This window comes from Bufo gargarizans, chromosome 1 (assembly GCF_014858855.1).
Source record: "Bufo gargarizans isolate SCDJY-AF-19 chromosome 1, ASM1485885v1, whole genome shotgun sequence".
Classification (NCBI taxonomy): Eukaryota; Metazoa; Chordata; class Amphibia; order Anura; family Bufonidae; genus Bufo; species Bufo gargarizans.
In genome coordinates, this window is record NC_058080.1 from 620,763,113 (window position 1) to 620,782,575 (window position 19,463).

Consider the following 19,463-nt stretch of genomic DNA (forward strand, 5'->3'; position numbering starts at 1 on the left):
CATAGGGACACATCTGCTAACAGATGTCCTCTAACGTTATAGGTGGACACACACCAAATTCAACTCCACTGTGGGTTGAAGAAAAGGAATTGTTAATACTAAAAGGTAAGTAAGGGTTTAAAAATAATGTGTGTAATATAAAAAAATGTATTGATTGAGATTGATTGATAGATATATATATATATCAGATCTTACTAGTAGATTACAGAGGGAATAGTGGTTATAGTTACAGATACAATAAGTAAAGGGCTTGCTCTGGGGAATAATTTTAATTAAAAATGGGGTCGGAGTGGGTAAAAACAACAAACCATCATTACTCCACCTCACCAGTCCCCTGCTCCATTCCCACTTCTGGGTTTGAGGCTTGATGTGCTGGAAATGGCTTGGACTGCCCACTCAGCCAATCACAGCTGTGACCTGCCTCAGTCAGTGATTGGCTAAGCAGGACGTCATTTCTGGCATGTGAGCACGAGACCAGGAAGTGGAGAGGATCAGGGACTGGAGCAGCAGCGGAGGAGTGGTGAGGTAAGTAATCATGATCTGTTATCTTAATCCACTTCGACCCAGTTTTTAAATAAAAATTATTTAAATTACTCCCTGGAGTATCCCTTTAATACATGCTTACATCTACAATTCAAGGATTTAAAACAGCCTCAATATGTATTACCCGTATGGCATTGTCAGCACCATTGGTTATGAGAAGAGGTTCTCCATGAACATATGTTAAGCCAGCAATAGCGGTTGAATGAGCCTCCCTCATCTGGCTCATCAGCTTCTTTTCTTCCAGATCCCAAAGCCCAATGTGGCCAATGGGGCTTCCAGCTGCCATTATCGGATGTCCATCTGAAACGCAAAAGCAAAAGGAGAAGCATATGCTAAGTGACAAATATTTTATTACCAATGAGCAAAGAGGTAGAATCACATACACTCACCTGTGCGAAAGGATATTGCAGTGATCGGACCCCAGTCTTGCTGAAAAGTCATTAATGTTTCATCAAACTTAATGTTGTGTATAACAATTTTACCACTAGTCAAGCCAACAGCCACAACATCCACAGCAGGAGCCTGAAAAACAACCAGGGAAAGACGTTAGAGCACTATGAGATGGTTATGTTGGTTTCATACAGTTGGGAATGAAAGCTTAAAAAGGAACCTGTCAGCAAATGCATGTTGCCCTAACCGCAGGCAGAACTGAAATACTCACCGGTTTACCATATTACAACAAACTGTTTTGGGGGTCATGCACACGACTGTTGCCTGTTTTGTGGTCCGCGAATTGCAGATCCGCAAAACACAGATACCGGCCATGTGCATTCTGCATAACGGAATTGCTGGTTATACAGTCTTATCCTTGTCCGTAAAATACTGATGTGGACAAAAATTGCGGGTCGGATGTGGTCGAAAAATATGTTTGTGTAGATGAGCCCTTACTCTGAGATGCTGTGTTTTAGAGGAAAACACTTATATAGTGGCAGGGTTATGTGTCTGCTGGGCGGATTCTCTCCAGCTTGATTGGAAATACACCTGTACGGCGCAAAGGAAACCGCTCACCCTATCTAACAACACAATGACCGGACTAGGAAGGCTGCTGTCCCCAACAGCAGCCATCTTTAATTAAGAGTCCAAGGGCTTTGTAACAACCCCCTGCAGTCCTGATAGTTACAACAGAACAGCACTAATCACTGCAGGAAAGGCTACTTTTCCCTTTTTTGGTTACTAAATTTTCATTTTAGCCCCTTAATATGCAAAATCACACACATCACACACCCATAAAAAAAAAAAAAAAAAAAAAAAAAATTAAAACTGTCATTCCAAGGACAGTATTCAGCTAAGGAACCAAATGCAATCATTGCCTCTGATACCACCTCATCATCATCCAGTTATGAGGGACCCACAAGAAGGTGCCCATGGATAACCGCTAAGGGAGCCCTGCCAGAGTGATCCTATATAGACCCCACCATCGGAGGATTATCAGCCTCAAATTCCTGAGTGTGTGTGTAGCTCAGGAATATAGGTTGACACTGTGGGCTTCACAGAAAACGAGATTTTTGTATAACTTACCAGTAAAATCTCTTTCTCGCTCTTCCTTGGGGGACACAGGAACTCTTGGGTATAGCTTATCTCCATAGGAGGCGTGACACTAAGTAAAAGACTGTTAAGCCCCTCCTCCAGCAGCTATACTCTCAGCCTGGAGAGAGAGACTTCCAGTTATGTGCCCAAGTAGTGAAAAGACAAAGGCAAGGAGTAGTCCACAAATAGGGAGGGACCACAATCCAAGGCGAACCAAGCACCCTAGACATTAAGGCACCGCCGCCTGCAAGACCAAGCGGCCCAAAGCAGCATCCGCCGAGGCATAAGTGTTAACCCTGTAAAACTTGGTGAACGTGTGCAAAGAAGACCAGGTGGCCGCCTTGCACAGCTGTTCAGCCGAGGCACGATTACGCTGAGCCCAGGAAGCCCCGACCGCTCTCGTAGAATGAGCGGTAACACCAAAGGGCGGATCCCTGCCCCTAGCACGGTAAGCCTCAACGATAGCCATCTTGAGGAAGCGGGCAACAACCACCTTAGACGCCGCCAGCCCCCTGCGCGGACCCTCCGGAACCACAAACAGAGAATCCGAGCGTCGAAAGGGTCTGGTCACATCCAGGTAGATCCTGAGAGCCCGAACAACATCCAGACGGTGAAGATCCCGTTCCCGAGGATGCGACGGGGACGGACACAGAGAAGGAAGGACAATATCTTCATTCAGGTGAAAGGCGGACACCACTTTCGGAAGAAAATCCGGAACTGGGCGGAGAACCACCTTGTCCTGGTGAAAAACCAAGAAGGGCTCCACGCAAGAAAGAGCCGCCAACTCAGACACACGCCGAAGAGACGTGATAGCGACGAGAAAGAAAACTTTGCAAGACAACAAGCGAGGGGAAACCTTGCGCAGAGGCTCGAAAGGGGAAGATTGGAGAGCCGTCAGTACAACGTTAAGATCCCAAGCAGGAACGGAAGGGCGATACGGGGGAGCACAGTGAGCAACCCCCTGAAGAAAGGTCTTAACTGGACCGAGCGGAGCCAGAGGGCGCTGAAAAAGGACCGAAAGAGCCGAAATCTGACCCTTCAGGGTACTGAGACCCAAGCCCAGATCCAGACCAGACTGCAAAAAGGACAAAACCGTAGGAAGGGAAAACCGCAGAGGAGGAATCCCTAAGGCCTCGCAGAAGGCTAAATAGGCCCGCCAGGTACGGTAATAAATCCTGGACGATGCCGGTTTACGCGCACGAATCATGGTACGGACCACGTCAGCAGAAAACCCCCGCCGCGTCAGGACCGCGGTTTCAATAGCCACGCCGCTAAACGTAGCGACCCTAAATGCTGGTGGAAGATCGGCCCCTGAGAGAGGAGGTCTTCTCTGAGAGGCAGAGGCAAGGGAGCGTCTGCCAGAAGCAACATAAGGTCGGCGTACCAAGGACGACGCGGCCAGTCCGGGGCTATCAGGATTGCTGGCGTGCCCTCCGCCGCAATCTTCCGAAGGACCCGTGGAAGAAGAGGCAGGGGCGGAAACACGTAGAGGAGCGAAAACTCCGTCCAGGGGAGGACGAGCGCGTCTGCGCCGTAAGCGTCTGGATCCTTGGCCCTGGCCACGTAGGTGGGAAGTTTGTGGTTGAATCTGGAGGCCATGAGATCCACGTCCGGACGACCCCAACGGAGACAAAGAGACTCGAAGACGTCGGGGTGCAGAGACCACTCCCCCGGGTCGATCGTCGTCCGGCTGAGGAAATCCGCCGCCCAATTGTCCACCCCCGGGATGTAAATGGCCGAAAGGGCAGGAACATGAACCTCCGCCCAGCGAAGGATTAGAGACACCTCCCTCATCGCCGCCGCGCTGCGAGTGCCCCCCTGGTGATTTATGTACGCCACAGCTGTGGCATTGTCCGATTGGACCCGAACTGGGCGACCCTGAAGCAACGAAGTCCAGTGCCGGAGCGAGAGGAGGATGGCCCTCAGCTCCAGAACGTTGATCGGCAGTCTGGACTCCGATGGAGACCAAGTGCCCTGGACGGACCGAGGAGGAAACACTCCCCCCCAACCCCGCAGACTGGCATCGGTGGTAATCACCAACCAAGTTATTGGCAGGAAGGACTTCCCCTGGAGAGGGGTCCGCAGCCACCAGAGGAGAGAGGAACGAACCTGGGGGGAAAGGGGAAAATGCCGATCCAGACTCTCCTGGGACTTGTCCCAGGCGGACAGAATGGCCGTCTGAAAGGTGCGGGAGTGGTACTGTGCGTAAGGAATCGCCTCGAAGCAGGACACCATCTGTCCCAGGACCCGCATGCTGAACCGGAAGGAAGGACGGCGGTGGGACAGAAGGCTCTGAACCGACCGATGAAGGAGCTGGCGCTTTTCCAACGGAAGCCGAACCACCGCTAAATCCGTATCCAGCAGCATCCCCAGAAAGACCAATTGCCGGGAAGGAACAAGAGAGGATTTGGGTAGGTTGATAATCCAACCGAACCGGCGCAAGGTTTGCAGCGAGAGATCCACACTGGCGGAAGTCTGTGACAGAGAAGGCGCCTTGATTAGGAGATCGTCCAGATACGGAAGTAGAAAAACTCCCCTGGAACGAAGTAAGGCGAGGACAGGGGCAAGGACCTTCGTGAAAACACGAGGGGCCGTCGCCAGCCCGAAGGGAAGGGCCACAAACTGGTAGTGGTCGGACCCCACTGCAAAGCGCAGAAAGCACTGATGACAACGCGCGATTGGAATATGAAGGTAGGCGTCCTGGATGTCGATGGAGGCCAGGAACTCCCCCTGTTCCAGAGAAGCCACCACCGACCTGAGAGACTCCATCCGGAATCGCTGAAGACGAAGGAAGCGGTTCAGCCGTTTTAGATCCAGAATGGGACGCACCGAACCTTCGTTCTTGGGGACCACAAAAAGGTTCGAATAGAACCCCTTGAACCTCTCCCATAGGAACCGGGGCGATGACTCCTTTGTCCAGAAGGGTGTGAACGGCAGCAAAGAAATCGGCCGCCCCTCGGGGATCCTGGGGAACCCGGGAACGAAAGAACCGAACTGGGGGAAGGGACGCAAACTCGAGTTTGTACCCGGAAGACACAACCTCGAGGGCCCAGGCGTCGGAGACGTGCGCCTGCCAGAAGTCCCTGAACAGGAGGAGACGTCTCCCTACCCGGGTGGGTGGGGGCGCACCTTCAGGCGGGGGCCTGCTTGGTCGCGGGAGCGCGAGCAGGTTGTGACTTGCGCCAGGAGGGCTGGGTCCGAAAAAAGGGTTTTTTACGGACAGGATTAGCGGATGGACCTGAAGCGGTGCGAGGAGCGGAAGCCCTACGAGAAGACCTGAAGCGGGAGAAGGTGGGACGACCACGAGTGGCGCTTCTAGCCTTAGATTGGGGAAGATGAGTACTCTTCCCCCCTGTGGCTTCAGAGATGATTTCATCCAAGCGAGTCCCGAACAAACGAGAACCAGTGAAGGGAAGGCTAGTAAGAGACCGCTTTGACGCGGCGTCCGCCGACCAAACCTTTAACCAAAGCTCCCTTCTAGCCGAAACGGCCAGGGCAGACGAACGGGCGATGAGAGCCCCGGCATCCAGGGATGCTTCACAGACAAATTTACCGGCCTGAACGATAAGTTGAGCCAGAGCACGGAGGTCTTGAATAGGGACGTCTGATTCAAGCTCCAGATCCAGCTGAGACGCCCACTCTGAAACCGCTTTTCCAGCCCAAGCGGAGGCAAAAATTGGCCTAAGAGCGGAACCGGAGGCCGCAAAGATACCCTTTGTAAGGGCCTCTATACGGCGATCCTCAGTAGATTGTAAGGAAGAACCATCCGCAACGGGAATAGCCGTGCTCTTGGACAGACGGGCCACAGGGGGGTCGACCTTAGGGGGTGACGCCCAGTTAGAAATGCAATCCGCCGGGAACGGATAACAGACATCCAACTTTTTTGGCGGGGTAAACCGTGCATCAGGACGGGCCCAGGCCTTAGAAACCACTGACGAAAAGTCAGCATGGAGGGGAAAAACTGCAGACGAAAAAAGGAAACACTGGTCTTTTCAGGATCAGGGGGATCATCGTGAATCTTAAAAGTATCACGGATATTGCTAATAAGATGGCCCACGGCAGAGGCCAGTTTTGAAGGCAGTGCCGAGTCAATATCCCAATCGGAATCGACTAGCTCCCCTTCAGAGGGCAAATCCTGTAAGGAGGAAGGACCCGACTGAGAACGCACCCTTGGGGGGGATACCGAAGCATCTGAGGATGACCGGTGATCCACCCTCGGCCGCTTCTGGGGTTGACGGGCTCTGGAGGAATCGCCTGCAGAGAGGGACTCAGCCGGGTCGGCTAAAACAGCGGACCCAGAGGGCCCAGCAGGGGAATCATCCGGCTGCGGTAATGGCAACGCCTCTGCAAGTCGGCCCACAACGCTAGTGAGACTAACCACAGCCTGGGACAGGGATCTAGCCCAGTCAGGGGGATCCAAGAGGCCAGGGGGTGACACAACAGATGGCGGACCCTGCAATGGGTCTTTGCAAGCCGAGCAATGTGGGTCAGACTGCCCTTGAGGAAGGGGCGCCTTACACGCGGTGCAGGTATGATACCAAGGTCCCACAGGCACTAAGGGGTCAGACATGTTGGTTGGAAACAATATGTCCAGGCCAGAGGGCTGCAGTGTTGGAGAGGGTCAACAGTCCTACCAGGTCACAGTGGGAGCAGACGACCGCGGCACAGCAGACGAACAGCAGCAAGATCCGTCCTGCACACAGCAGCAAGCAGGCACGAGAAGAGGCGGGGCTGGTGAGGAGCGGGAGAAAAGACGTCCGCCCCTTAACTGAATCCAGAAGCACATGTAAGCGCATGAAAACTCCGCCCCCCGCCGAGACATTTCGCGCGCGCGCGAACAAAATGCCGCCCGCTGCCGAACCCCGATGTATAGCCCTCCGGACCCTGCAATGGGTCTCTGAAGACAGGAGCCGAAGGAGAGGATCCGCGTCGCCGCCCCTGTAGTAACCCTCCCCCATAGACGCCGCTCAGCCTGCCCAGAGAGCGCCGACAGGTCGATAGGCCCGCCCCTGAATCGGAGCAACGGAGGCCCGCAAACGGTAGGAGCCAGCTAACGGGGACAGGAGCGAGAACGGAGCGGAGGGGAGTAGGAGGGAGCGGAGGAAGAGGAGAAAGGAGGGGAGGGGAGGGGGGGAGCGGAACGGCTGTACAGCCACCTCACCATTCGGCGACTTCACCCTCTAGTCCATCCAGCTGGGACGCCCCTTCAGCCACTGACACAGAAGTGGCAGCAGCTGGAGAGGGACTTGCAGGTGGGCGACCCTGTGCTGGCGGGATGCAGGGGAGCATGGGCTGCCCTGGTCCTCCTTTTCTTCTGTGGGGGAGGCAGCAGGGCGGATAACCGGCCCTGGCGCAGCTCAACCCCGGGAAAACAGAGAGGTCTACTGCGACTCTGTTGTCCCTGGGGAAAAAACAAATGAAAAATAAAAATAAAAAATAAAAATAAAAAAATCTTTGCAAAGACAGCTCTGCAGTGCAGAGAGTGTCTTGCCTCCTTGACACTAAGCAAAAAACTGGAAGTCTCTCTCTCCAGGCTGAGGGTATAGCTGCTGGAGGAGGGGCTTAACAGTTTTTTACTTAGTGTCACTTAGTGTCACGCCTCCTATGGAGATAAGCTATACCCAAGAGTTCCTGTGTCCCCCAAGGAATTGGGCGAGAAATTTCCTTTTTTCAAAATCTTTTTCCCTGAAGGTTTTGTAAATTTAATGGTGGCTCAAACTAATTTGTATGCCCAGAGATTTATTGCCCAAAATCCCACATTGTCATATGCTCCACCCTTGAAGTGGACTCAAGTATTTAGGGTATTAGGGTAATCAATATTGAGGTTTGTTTTGCTGTTAATACTTGCTGTATTACAGGGAAGAGGGGGGGGGGGATTGATCAAAATGGAAAATCATCAAAAATAAATTTCATCTCCATTTTACTTTAATTCCTGTGGAACACCTAAAGAATTAACAAAGTTTCTATAATAATTTGCGTTATCTAGTTTCTAAAATGGAGTAATTTATGGGTGTTTTCTATTATATATGTGACTTTGGCCCTTCTAATACTAAGCTTTCTATCATCCTAAAAAACAAACAAAAACAAAACAAAAAAAAACACTTACAAAATGATGCAGACATAAAGTGGACATAAGGGGAATCTTAAATCAATAACCATTAAAGAATAAATGTCTTATTTATTTTTTTGGAGTATTGTATTGTGGTGATTAATATCTCCTTGGTGGCCCTATTTCAACTTTTCACTGTGTATTCAATTACCCCTTATTTCCACAATTTTGTTCCCTGTACTGCCTACTTTTACCATGATTAAAGACAGGTCCTCCCCAGCAGCTGATAACAGTGCCTGGGCTGTGTGCACTTCTCCCTGTCCCTGCGCTTGGCAGACGCTCCCTCACTCAGCAGACTGGGACAATGCAGAGCCGAAGCAGCACAGAGCAGGGAAGGGAGATCTGTCATCTGCTTAGTGTATAAATGAAAGCAACATGTGGTAAGAGGACCCCTTTGTGCTGCAGGAGATTAACCCTTTAGGGGGAGAGGGCTCTGGTTACTGACACTTTTGGGGGGCTAATGTTACTGGCTAGTGAGGGCAGGCAGGATTAGCCTCAGGGTGAGGGCAGTGGCGGCCATCTTAACTGAATAGTGAGATTGTAGTTTTATGCAGACTGGTTGCAAAATTTTCTGTAAATTTTAGATTTTTTCTAATAAAGGTGAAACATATCAACTCAAATTTACCACGACCATGTCACAAGAAAATCTCAAAATCGCTTGGATAAGTAAAAGAATTCCAAAGTTATTACCACATAAAATGACACCCAGATTCGCAAAATTAGGCTGTGTCAGGAAGGCGAAAACTGGGGGTCTGCTCAGAAACACAGCAATATTGAAGAGCAAGGCCTCATGCACACGACTGTTCTGTTTTTTTTGTGGTCCGCAAACCGCGGATCCGCAAAAAACGGAAGCTGTCCGCTGTCCAAGAATAGGACATTTTTTTTTTGCGGGGCTGCGGAACGGAGTCACGGATGCGGACAGCACACCGAGTGCTATCCACATCTTTTGCGGCCCCACTGATATGAATGGGTCCGCATCCGAGCCGCCAAAACGGCAGCTCGGATGCAGACCCAAACAACGGTTGTGTGCATGAGGCCTAAAACGCGGTTTATTGTAGAGAGGGAGCCTGTCAGTAATTCATGCTATTTGTGGTAAAGGCAGTATGAATCTGCAGACAGGTTACCTTTACAGAAACTACACAGACACTGAAATAGTGAAGCAAGCAGGAAAGTGAACTGTCTCATAGGTCAAACAGTTATTACACAGTGTGCCAAGCCTGTGTCCTTTTTCTGAAAATTTTGCAAATACCTGCTGAGTAACCCAACGGAGGCTTTACAAGTATGTCCATTATAATACTGTGCATTAGAATTTTGCTTTGTTCTTCATTTGACATAGTGCAACAGCAGCCTAGAAAAGAGGACCTGTCACATGATTTTCTTTCTGAAACTAATACCTTCATCTATAGCCCCTCTGTTGTGCCACTATGCCCCCTGCTCTGTTCTGGAGCCTAATATGCCAATGGTTAGAAAAGGTACCAAGAGGAGGAGACTTCTGCTCTCCTCAGCGGGCGTCTCCTTCTTCCTGTCTGTGACTGCCCAATTACTGCAGACAGTTTCACAGCCAGGGAAAGGAGAGCTGTTCTTGTGACATCTGGTAAATCTCACAAGAACAGGCTATGTAAGTGAGTACAATTAGCACTATGTTCACTTACATAGCCCACTGGGGAGAGCAGAAGTATCCTCCTCCCTGTGCCTTTGCTACTCATTAGCATATTAGGTGCCAGAACAGAGCGGGGGGGGGGGGGGGGGCATAGTGGCACAATGAAGGGGCATCTGTGGAAGGAAGACTACAGATGAAGGTATTTTAGAAAAACATGCGGCGATAGGTTTCTCTTCTTTAATGTAATTTACTATGTAAATGCACTATAATACATTTCCAATGAACCGCCTCTTCCCTGGCCCAGTAAATAATAACTTACATAAAGGCCAAGAGTCTATTTTTAGGGCAGTATTACACTGCCAGGTGTTCAGAAAGGACAAGTGATAAAGAATAAGTAAGTCTTTTTCATTGGCCTATTACGCTATTTTACGTACATGGAGGGAGGAACAATTGCTACTGCATTCCCATTCAGTTCTATTATTGGCAGCACATTCTGGATTACACAGAAGATTGCTGCCAATAATCAAGCACCTTTTATTCTGCATAATATATGCAATCATCCGGCAAACACGCATTTAGTTGTTTGTCGGCTGACTTGTGCCACAATTTCAGGGGCCAACTGGCTCGAAAATCAGGCACTGTAGCAGGGCCTTTAGTCCAGCCAGATGTTAACTGATTGTTCCTGAGGAGATCTACAGTACTCTACGTCAAAAAAGAATGAGAAACCACCATTCACAAGCATATAATTCTACAAGTGTATGACATGGCATCTGATATACTGCAGTTTGCTATGTGCAGTGCATCAGATCAAAAGAGTTATAACATATTTACCTGCTGCAGAACAGTGACTCCCATTTTCCAGCCAGGAAAACTGAACAAAAGTTTGCTACAAGAGAAATTGTGACACTAAGTTACATGTATATATATATTTTAGATATATGCTTATTGTATTAATAATTTCAATTTCGCAAAGTATCAAAGAGTGACATATGGAATTCCAGAAGTGCAATTGTACATGCAATATCTTCAGAAAAAGGAGATTCTGCCATGTAGCTGGATAATCTTTCAGCATTAGGGTGCATGCACACAGCAGTAGCAGTTTTTTGCGATTCGCAGCCAATAGCAGGCAGCGATGGGAACGAGTCTCCCTAGCGTCACCCGTGATGCTAGGGAGACTCGTCCCAGTCACGGCCTGCTATTGGTTTGTGATTCTCATCAGTGATAGTGGGACATGTGAGCAGTTCTCCTGCTAGGCTCTAGCAGCTTCAGCACATGCTAATGAGCCCCCATATTGATGAACTCACGGCTCTCCTTGCCACCGATTGACAGTTTTCCATATAAATCAGCAGCAGATGGGTGGGGGAAAGCCGGGAGCTCATGAATATGGGTCAGTTAAAGAAAGTCACACAGAATTTTGCTAAGGCTGAGTTCACATTTCAGTTATTTAATCAGTTATTCCCATCAGTTATTGTAAGCCAAAACCCGTAGTGAAGCCTACTCGGAGATAAAGTATAAGGGAGAGATCTGCACCCGTTTTGTATTTTTGACCTGCACCTGGTTTTGGCTCACAGTCACTGATGTGAACTTGGCATAAGGGGATCTGTGACTAGTTTATATAGCCCTTAGTTAGGAACCATAAAAATGGCGAGATTCCTTTTAAAGGGGTTGTGTCACTTCAGACACAGGTGGCATATCGCTAGGATATGCCACCAATGTCAGATAGGTGCGAGTTGAAAAGGTGGAATCTCTCTCTAGAACAGAGCCCTCAAAGTAAATATAAGCACACTGCACATGTGTGGCGTGCTCTCTATTCACTTCTAGCCATGCGTGACTGTTGTCCGTTCAGTTTGGGGGTCCCATTCTGCAGATACAAGCGGGTCCTAGAGGTGGGACCAGCGGCAATCTAACATGTGTAGCATATCCTAGCAATATTCCACCAATGTCTTAGCTGAGACATCCCCTTTAAGGCCTACGAACACAAGAAATAAGTTGGTTGAGCCCAATGATGTCAGTGGGATCAGCCAACTATCTTATGTGCACAGGAGCTCCCGACTCTCCCCTGATAAATATTAGGAGAACGAAGGATTAGTGTTGATACTTTTGATCTAGGGTAAAATAAGACGCCAGAGAAGTCTGGCAGCAGCTTAATCCCACTACTCATCAACATTACAGGCAAACCAGGCCAAACTAAGAGTGCATGTGTACAGGAAGGCAAGGGGTGTCGGGAAATATAGTAATCGGTCGAACAAGTGTTTGGCCAACTGCTACGGAAGGTGTCTTCGATAAGTAGTCCATGGTTGCTACATGGTGCCGTAACTGTAGCCATACCATTGCGATTCTTTGACCTTTTAGATTGGACTACTTTCACATTAGCGATTTCAATTGTGCTATTGAGATCCTTCATAGGATCTCAATAGCGGAAGAAAACGCTTGTTTTGTCCCCATTCATTGTTTGGTTGCGCCCCCATTGCAGACAGAAAAACGCTGGTACGGAGCAAGACGGATCTGTTCTGACACACAATGTAAGTCAAGGTGGACGGATCCGTTTTCTCTGACACAATAGAAAACAGCTCCGTCCCCCATTGACTTTCAATGGTGTTCAAGACTGATCAGTCATGGCTATAGAAGACATAATACTGCCGGATCCGTTCATGACGGATGCATGCGGTTGTATTATTGTAACGGAAGTGTTTTTGCAGATCCATGACTGATCCGCAAAAAGCGCTGATGTGAAAGTAGCCTTAGGCAAAATGTCATTGATGTTTCCCCTCAAGTTTTCTGAACAAATATGCTTATTCCAAATTCCTTCAACAATATATTTGACAAAGGCTTGGTGAATCACCCTTCATATTTGTACAGCACCAGGTAGCTGCAACTAATGTACCACTCATATAGGATAATGGTGCATGGAACTGTTTGCACAAAATAGTTACTTACTTGGATTTCACATTCCACAACTGAAGAGAGCCCTGCTGACTTCCCAGGAGGACCTTATTCATGTATGTGCTCGGATGCATGATTGCAGAAATATCAAAACTGCTTTTGTCAAAATTCAGCTGTAAATATTCCTCTGTGGAAAATAAAGTATTGATATCACACACACACATTTTATGAGCTTTGAATGATGCATTTTGTAAAGTTATAGTAATGAAGGATATAGCATAGGTCAGAAAATGTCCATTATTACCTTGTGATTGGACATCCCAAATGATGACAGTATTACTGGTATCGACAGATATTACATGATCACCAAAAGGCAGCACCAGATGGATTTCTGCATCATGACCTTTGTATGTGTGGATAACCTGAAAAAGTCGTGAGTACACCAAATTATATGGAGAGAAAGGGCCACATTGTATATATCATCATCTTACATTTATATACCTGCTAGAGATAAAGAGAAGTCTCTCCCACTCTGGCTTCCTTGAGCATGGCTGACATTATGCACACATCAGATATATATGTGACATATGCATGTAGTGATTTTTACCTGTTCACATATCTTCTGTATTTATACAACTAACTTTTTAGTGTAGTTTTTGTATCAATGTAGCTTCCCAGCATATCAAAGTGTTTGAAGAAATATATACAGGACAGTCCCAGCAAAGGACCACATACCGCAAACGTTACACCATAGAACACAGGCCTAAACATCCATAACAAAATCTGCAATAAAGTTTGCTTGCTTTACATGTGGAATTTGTTGGGGTATTTGGTGCAAATTTAGGCTGAATGCACAGGGCCGTGAGAGGTCCGTGGTATCCCGGCCTGGATTCCTGCTGAGAGCAGGAGCGCACGGCGTCATTGGTTACTATGACGCTGTGCGCTTCATGTCGCTGCTGCACTAGATCTATACGAGTGTATTACTGTACAGCAGTGGCGGCATGAAGCGCACGGCGTCATAGCAACCAATGACGCAGTGCGCTCCTGCTGTCAGCCGGAATCCAGGCCGGGATACCACGGACCGCTCACTGCCTTAGCCACACGTTTACCTAGCCGCATTGTGGTGAATGAAATGCGCCATAGCAGGTAAGGCATGCTGCAGAGGAGACAAGAAACATGAGCAACTGCACAAACCTCTTTGTTCCTAGCAAATGCTTTAAGGAGATTTCCATGAGACGCAAACACCAGCATTCGGTCCGCAGCAAGACAATTAATGTTTTCTGGAAGAGCATTGCCTGAAAGTGGATAACGAGGTTACATTAATCAAATAACAACAGATGGGCAAATGCCTGAAGTGTTAGCGGGTCCTAGAGATTGTTAATTTAAAGGGAACCTGTCACCGGGATTTTGTGTATAGATCTGAGGCCATGGGTTGCTAGATGGCCTCTAGCACATCCGCAATACCCAGTCCCCATAGCTCTGTGTGCTTTTATTGTGTAAAAGCTTTATACATATGCAAATTAACCTGAGATGAGTCCTGTACGTGAGATGAGTCAGGGACAGGACACATCTCAGGTTAATTTGAATATGTATCAAGCTCTATACACAAAATACCGGTGACAGGTTCCTTTAAAGGGAACCTGTCACTGTTCAACTTCTTTTCCAACCCTTTGCATAGACACACAGCTGTGGTCTACTTGATTTTCTTTTATTGATCAGATTCTCAGTTCCCGAGTTATACTACTTTTCCTTAATATGCAAATGTGGCTTTGATGCAATGGGGCCCTCACGGTTGCTCTTGTTGCACCCACCCTACACTTTTTTTCTGTGGCCAGCCCCTCCCTTTCTGCTTTGCTACTGCCTGCCCTGTGAACCAAAGCAGCCAGGGAGGGGCAGGCCACAGAAAGGAGAAGGACTTGGGTAAAACAAGAGCCATGGTGACTCCCTCATTGCACCAAAGGCCTAATTTGCATATTAAGAGAAGAAAAAAATAAAGAGTCTGAGATCGGTAAAAGAAAAACCGTTTTAATCAGGTGAACTGCAAACAGTTTAATAGGGAGGTCGCTGGTGACAGATTTGCTTTAACAATTTTTTTGCAAGAACCCAATATACCAGTATCATACAATGGATAAATCTAATTTATAGCTGATGCACGCAGTACTCCATGGAAAGGAAAGAGGCGTCTGTGGTTTGTATTATAAACCTGCCACACAATGGTGCCGTCTACTTGCAGCATTACAGCACTGACATCAAAACTGCATATTTATAAGACAGTGTGCATATTATATATTATAGTGCAGCTGTGCCTTCAAAAACGTCTATTGTGTTATCAACAGAACAAAGAACAGTCCTCACATAGAGCGCTCTCCTCGCTGCAGGAGACTGCTCCACCTAACAAAGGTTAGTTGCGCCGCTATCTGTGACTTCTCCCCGCTCACGCCAGGTCCGTAATTGTGGACGAGGAAAGAACTGCCACTGCCACTGGATGCGCTGAAGTTATGGAGAGGCCTGCGCCTCTAGGTTTGTCACAATACCAAAATTCTGATTCGATTGCGATACTCAATAGAAAATAAAACACCAAAAAAAGCCGTGTGCATTCCATATTTCATGGAACATCCGGCCCATAATAGAACAGTCCTATCCTATTTTTTTTAGGGGACAAGGTGACTAAAAATGGCAAACTGCGCGGTTTCGATTTTTTTTCTGTTACGGCGTTCACCGCATATATGTAAAATTAGGAAAGGGATGATTTAAACTTTTAGTATTTTGGTGTTTTTTTTTTTTTACTTTGTATTTACTATTAGTCCCCTAATCCCCTGATCTTTCTATCCCTTGTCCTGTTCACCCTGATAGAGATCTATCAGGGTGAATAGGAGCTCACACTCTCCTTGCTTCCCTGTGCTTAGTGCACACAGCAGCAGGGATATTACCATGGCAGCCAGAACTTCAGTAGTGTCCTGGCTGCCATCGTAAGGGGGGCGGGGGGGGGGGTCACACGGCACCAACAATGAATGAAATTAACACATTAATTCAAGTACAGGCAGCGGTAACAGACCCGGACTCAAAAACAGAGCATGCTATCTGCCCGCTGCCTGTACTTGAATTAATGTTTTTTACATTTATTGGTGGCGCAGTGGCAACAGTGCCTCCCCTCCTCCTCCCTGCCATCTTCCCACTGGTGGCAGCAGCGTCACAGTGGGGAGGGAGGGACTGCCTCCTTCTCCACTGTGCTAGTGAAGAGAACATGGCGCACGCTGAGAGCAGCACGTGCCATGTTTTCTAACTAATACTAGGCTGCACAGCCTAGCATCGTTAAATAGTAAGACCCGGTATCGTATAGATCTGGTCTAAAAGTACCGATTGGGTATTGATACCCGTTGCAACCATATAAAGACTTGCGTCTAAAACGGCGGTCTTAATAAATGTGTCCCTATATTATTATGTATGGATTTACTTAGTTATATCAGGATAAATATTTCTAACTTTGTATAAAAATTTGACAAATAAAAAAAATCTACTTACTGACAGCAACTTGGCCAAGTCTATTAACCTAAAAAAAATAAGAAGAAACAATTAAAGGGGTTGTGTCATCTTGCTCTTTCACTTGCTGCCCCACAGCTCCCTACTTCTTGCTTCTGCTGGGGGCGGGAACTTCCTGTGTGATACCAACTATTAGATCATAGCGGTGGCCGTAACCCCTGGCAACAAGCAGTAAACAAAGCTACCACACACCGTGAGACCACATTGTCTAAATGGGAATACCCCTTTAATTTTCTTCCATTAGTATTCTGAAGCAGCAGCTTCTAGAGCAGTGATGGCTAACCTCCAGCACTCCAGATGCGGTGAAACTACAACTCCCAGCATGCTCTATTCATTTCTATGGAGTTCTGAGAACAGCCAAGCAAGTGTGCATCTTAGGAGTTGTAGTTTTACCACAGCTGGAGTGCCAGAGGTTAGCCATCACTGCTCTAGAGGTTTCATGGTGTACAGTACAATGATTAGGCTGGGCTCTAAGTCTTTTTCACCAATGTTGCCCCCCAAATGAATTGAGAAGCAGGCTGAGCATGCACACTGCTTCTATATTCATCCTCGTGGCACTGCCTTATCTGTGTAGGCTCCATTCACTGAAGAAAATCAAGGACCAACCCAGCGACGTCTGAATTGCGCCTTAGAATCCCTTTTAAGGGTGCTAAGTAATTTGGTATTTTTACTTTTAAAATATGTTTATTGCATATATTATTACTGGAAATTCTCTCCATCTTCAGAAACGAATAATCTACCGCATGACGGCGCAAAGAAAAAGAACTTCCTTGTATCTCAGAGGATTACAGTCACAGTGTATGAATGGGATCTGGGCAACAAAACTGACAAGGGGCATCGGCATCTCAAGCTGTGAGGATTGGGGTGGTGGGAGTCTACGTGTGAAGAGGGCACTGCAGTCTAGGTCCTCCGTCGTTTTCAATCACACAGTGTTAAAATTTATTCCATCTAGGGTCAGCTAGTGAAAACTGGCTGGCCGGTACTGGAGTGTGGGGCATATGATGATTTATTTTTAAAAAGAGTAGCGGTTGTCAGAGATTTTTTATTATCTTGGACGAACTCTAAACCAAAACTGAATCTGCAGAGTTAGAACAGCATTATCTTTTACACAGCTGAAGACCCTGCATCCCAGGGGTCACATTCGGCCCACGACCATCTGGTCCCTCACATGTTTCTCTATGTCTGGTGGCTGCTTACATGTATTTTCCATGTCATAGATGTAGAACAAAGCAGGGACAAATAAGTATTAACGGTACACTGTGTGGCCATGAATAGGACCCCTCTCCCCAATATTGGCAGAATGGGGTTCGCCTGACCCCTGTGTGGTACTCCAGGAGGGAGTAAATGAGATCGGCATCGGAGTTTCAGCAACTTATATAAACTACAATAGTAACTAGTGTTGAGCGAACGTCTGATTTCAAGTTATGATCCGTGGTAGCGGAACCCATAACAAAATCCTTAGATAACCCGAACTTTGTACGCCGAATATGAAAACACAAGTTCGCTCAACAGTAATAGCAAAAGGCGACCCCCATTCTCCTGATTGGTTCAATCTGACAACAGGGTATGGTGGGTGCTGATCTTGAGATACTGGGTGCAGGCAGTCGATAACGGCCGTCCACATCACTGCCATCGATAGGATCACATGGAGACATAGGACATGCCTCATGGCAGCCTGCCGCCGGCTAACGTACTGCCCCCGTACTCACATTGTAAGTGAGGAAACTCTTCCCCACCGCGGTGACCAGGTAAAACTCCTTGTGCTTCTTGTGGTACCGCACTACATGAGGGATGTGGTTGCTGTACATGCCCAGAGAGCGGTACCCGGTGAATAAAACGCTCCCCCGGCCTCCCTTTTCCGCCGCCATGGTTCTGCACAGCAGCTAGCCGGTTACACCGTGACAAGCACGTGTGGACAGCCTGGAAGCTCCACAACACAGGAACTTCCGGGTGACAGCGCAGCACACTAACACTTCCGCCTCGCAGTTCCCTGCACTTGTGTTCCACCCGGTGCTGGTTCCTAGGAGATGACGTTTAGTTTGCACGCCGGTGAGGGCAACATCCACTTCCGTGCCATTAGCTGGGGACCGTGGGGTCACTTATTCCTCCTTTTTATTGGGAGCACATATACAAACTATAGAGTGGACGGTGTAAAGTCAAACAAGCAATAAGAAGTCATGGCCGTATCTGCATTGAGAGCCACATTATCATAATCTCATAACTCCCAACATTAAAAGAAGGAAGAGGGACATTATGTGCAGAAGGGGCAACGTTTTTTCAGCATTAGACCACGCCTCTAACTCCGCCCAAAGCATAACTAAACGCCTAATCCCCTCCAGTCCCCTATGTGCCCCCACATAATTATTATTCCTCCTTTATGCCACCACACAGTAGTTATGCTAGCATTGTGCCCCCCTTATAGTAGTTATGCCCACTTATGTGCCCTTTACATTAGTAATGGCCAGATAGGTGCCCCCTCACAGTAATTATGATAGGTGCCCCCTCACAGTAGTTATGCCCTGATATGTACGCCCTCACAGTAGTTATGCCCAGTTATGTGTCTTATGACAGTAATATGCCAGTAAAGTGCCACCTGAGAGTAATATGCCCAGTTAAGTGCCCCCTAATAGTAATATGCCCAGTAAAGTTATTCCCTAATAGTAATATGCCCAGTAAAGTGCCCCTGACAGTAATATGCCCAGTAAAGTGCCCCTTGACAGTAATATGACCAGTAAAGTGCCCCTGACAGTAATATGCCCAGTAAAGTGCCCCCTGACAGTAATATGCCCAGTAAAGTGCCCCTTGACAGTAATATGCCCAGTAAAGTGCCCCCTGACAGTAATATACCTAGTAAAGTGCCCCTGACAGTAATATGCCCAGTAAAGTGCCTCCTGATAGTAATATGCCCAGTAAAGTGCCTCCTGATAGTAATATGCCCAGTAAAGTGCCCCCTTCACAGGCAGTAATATGCCCACCTGTGCCCCTTTCACAGGCAGTAATATGCCCAGTAAAGTGCCCCCTTCACAGTCAGTAAAAAAAACACTACAAACTCCACATACTCACCTCGTTCCCCAGCAGCAGCAACAGCAGGACACACAGAGCTCCCGGCCGGCCACACCTCCTGTCACACCCCAGCCCCTCCCCCTACCCAGACCTGCAGTGTGGATCGCCAGCAGGGGAGGGGGAATTATAGAGCAGAGAACCGACAGACGGCTCTTGCTTCATCATTACAGGCAGCTGTCTCTGCTTCCTATTAAAGCA

The 19,463-nt window shown here is 47.9% G+C and overlaps 1 protein-coding gene across 2 annotated transcripts in view; it reads right to left on the reverse strand.

Annotated features, from left to right (window-relative positions):
• WDR36 (WD repeat domain 36) overlaps nt 1-18,139 on the reverse strand; it is a 69,118-nt gene extending 50,979 nt beyond the window's left edge. For both annotated transcript variants that reach the window (XM_044275945.1, XM_044275944.1), the window contains exons 1-8: nt 17,912-18,139; nt 16,185-16,212; nt 13,857-13,957; nt 12,967-13,084; nt 12,717-12,849; nt 10,611-10,665; nt 933-1,065; nt 668-843 (exon numbers count right to left, since the gene is read on the reverse strand). In XM_044275945.1, coding sequence (XP_044131880.1) covers nt 668-843; nt 933-1,065; nt 10,611-10,665; nt 12,717-12,849; nt 12,967-13,084; nt 13,857-13,957; nt 16,185-16,212; nt 17,912-18,070 — 903 coding nt within the window. In that variant the 5' untranslated portion in view covers nt 18,071-18,139. The remainder of the gene's footprint in view (nt 1-667; nt 844-932; nt 1,066-10,610; nt 10,666-12,716; nt 12,850-12,966; nt 13,085-13,856; nt 13,958-16,184; nt 16,213-17,911) is intronic.
• Nucleotides 18,140-19,463: the final 1,324 nt, after the last annotated feature.